Source organism: Penaeus monodon, chromosome 12 (genome assembly GCF_015228065.2).
Source record: "Penaeus monodon isolate SGIC_2016 chromosome 12, NSTDA_Pmon_1, whole genome shotgun sequence".
NCBI lineage: Eukaryota > Metazoa > Arthropoda > Malacostraca > Decapoda > Penaeidae > Penaeus > Penaeus monodon.
This window is the reverse complement of record NC_051397.1, coordinates 40,204,777-40,207,276: the sequence shown is the minus strand read 5'-3', so window position 1 is coordinate 40,207,276 and position 2,500 is coordinate 40,204,777. Positions and strand designations below refer to the sequence as shown.

Here is a 2,500-nt window from a genome sequence, read left to right as displayed (position 1 = left end):
TCCACATAACCCACACCCCCCCCCCCAAAAAAAAAAAAAAAAAAAAAAATCAACGCCATGATCCACTCACGACTGGATGACGGTGTCCTTGTCCTTGAGCGCCTGATGGAGGGTATCCAACTCCCTTACGAGGTCGCGGGCGGCGCGAGGAAGGGTTTCGAGGAGCGCTTCCCGCCGCCGCTTCCAGCCCAGAGAGACTTCGATGCTCGCCATCTGTTGGGAGGGAAGAGAACTTGCTTGGTTAGGGTGTTTATAGTCGGGGGGTTGGCGGGAATTTTTTTATTGTTTTTTTTTTGTTTTATTTCTTTTCCATTCGTTTTTGTTTTGTTTTTTTGTTTTTGTTTTTTTATTCGTTTTGTTTGTTTGTTTTCTTAATCGCTATTTATTTTTATTCGTTACTTATTTTATTATAATTAATTTTTTATTCGTTACTTATTTTTCATTATTAATTTTTTATTCGTTGTTTTTTTGCGTTTTTTTTTTTACTCATTTGTCATTCATTTCATTTTTTTTTTTTTTTTTTGCTATTGTTCTATTTGTTATTTTATTTGCTATTCGTTACTTGTTTGTTGTTATTAAGTTTCTTATTTCCATTATTTGTTATTTTGTTATTTTATGTTATGTTCTATTTCTATTTTCTCGTTATTTAATTTTTTTTTTCATCTGTTCTGATCATTATTTGTTAATCATCATTATTATTTGTTACTTTTTTTTGTATTATTTGTTATCATTTTCATTTGTTATCTATTTTCATTATTTTTTGTTGTTTGTTTTTATTATAATTTATCTATTTTTACTGTTATTTGTTACTTATATTTGTTATTCATCTTTAATATGATTTGTTATATATTTCTATTATCATTAATTCTGTATCTTTATTATCATTTATTTTCTATATTTTTATAATTTCATTTAAATTGTGAATAGAAATTTAGTTTAGGGATAAAAATTTTCTTCGTTATTTTGTTTACTTATAACCTGGGAATATTATAATATGATAAATGAATAATACTATAATTCTGATATAAAAATATACTAGTAATGATCTAATGCGAATTGGCTATTTTTATGCTACTATATTTAAAGCCAGCCACGCACAAGCCACACACCCAACAAACCCAAACAGACACACACACAACACACAAAAAACACCACAAAACCACCACACACACAAAACACACAACACACAAGTTCACGCAAATCAACCGACAGAGAGCTTGTCACTGAGCAGCATCCACTCTCTCGCGCATCGCCGGGGCCCAGTCAGAGGTCGCGACCCCCGCTCAGTGCTTTAAACAGAAGAAATCGTGTCGCTCGGTTTTATTTTTCGCCGCGTGTTTAACTGCGCCGGTAAACGCCTCACGTCCGGAAGGTGGACTCCGGGTGAGAGTGCTGGCCGGGGATGCCAACCTGGAGGTTTCACTGAACAAACAGGTGAGATGGAGTCACGCTGACAAACAACCCTAGGTGCTTTCTAATATAAAAAAGTGATGTGTGTGGAAACTAAAAAGCGCGTCCGCGAAAAAACACTCCGCTATTTGTATGTATTAATGTGTGCTTGGTGCATGCGTTCGTTGTGTGTGGTCTACATACATAACAGTTATAATGATAACTAGTATTACCGAAATGAGGAATGGTAACGGTAGCAGTGACATCGCCAGTTATAGATAATAAGATATTTGATAAATAAAGAAAGATAAGTAAACACCATGATTTAAAGGAAATGAAATTTTTTTCAATTCTTTGATATCATTACAGATAGTGGGTACGTTAGTCAATTTTCATTTACCTTTTTTTCATCTAATTATCTTTTGGAGAAAGGTAAAATGAGAAAACATTTCCTAAGTTATCTTACTGCCTTGGACTCTATTTTTTTCTTCTCCCGTTTCTCTCTTATTCTCTTTTATCCCCTTATCCTTGTTCTTCGCCTTCCATATACTCAGCTTGTATGCCTGGTATTCATTCAATTTAATTTTCATCATTGCTATGACGATTCTTAACGATGCGTTATTTCTATCGACCGCAAATGATACTTCTGACAGTACCCATTCGATATCGCCAAACCGCAAGACCTGTAGTAAGAACTATTAAAAAGGGAGAAACTATTACACAAAGAAAAGTTATAAAAATGGAAGAGACGAGAGTTCCTTCTCTGTCATCTGGAGAGTCCGGTGCACTTTCTTAACTGCTTCCGCTGCTAGGTTTTATTGCAAGAGACACGTAGCAATAAGAATCGTGTGTTTGTGACGAGATGGGACAAACCCTGTTGTCTTTATGAGCTATACATGTAACTGGGAAAATGCAGGTAATGGAGAGAAATTGTTTTGGCTTCATACCTCTTTATTACCCGATGATCTAGATTTTTTTTTTATATAATCTGAAAGTTGCTCTGAGACTGACTTTCTTGTACTTAATAAGATCTTTTGGAAATATTTCTTACATATATATCTCCTGATTCTGATTTATATATATATATATATATATATATATATATATATAT

General features: G+C 33.8%; 1 protein-coding gene across 1 annotated transcript in view; it reads right to left on the bottom strand.

Moving 5' to 3' along the window:
- LOC119579451 overlaps positions 1 to 2,500 on the bottom strand; it is a 53,394-nt gene that overhangs the window by 5,836 nt on the left and 45,058 nt on the right. The window contains 1 exon segment of the mRNA XM_037927263.1: positions 71 to 213. Coding sequence (XP_037783191.1) covers positions 71 to 213 — 143 coding nt within the window.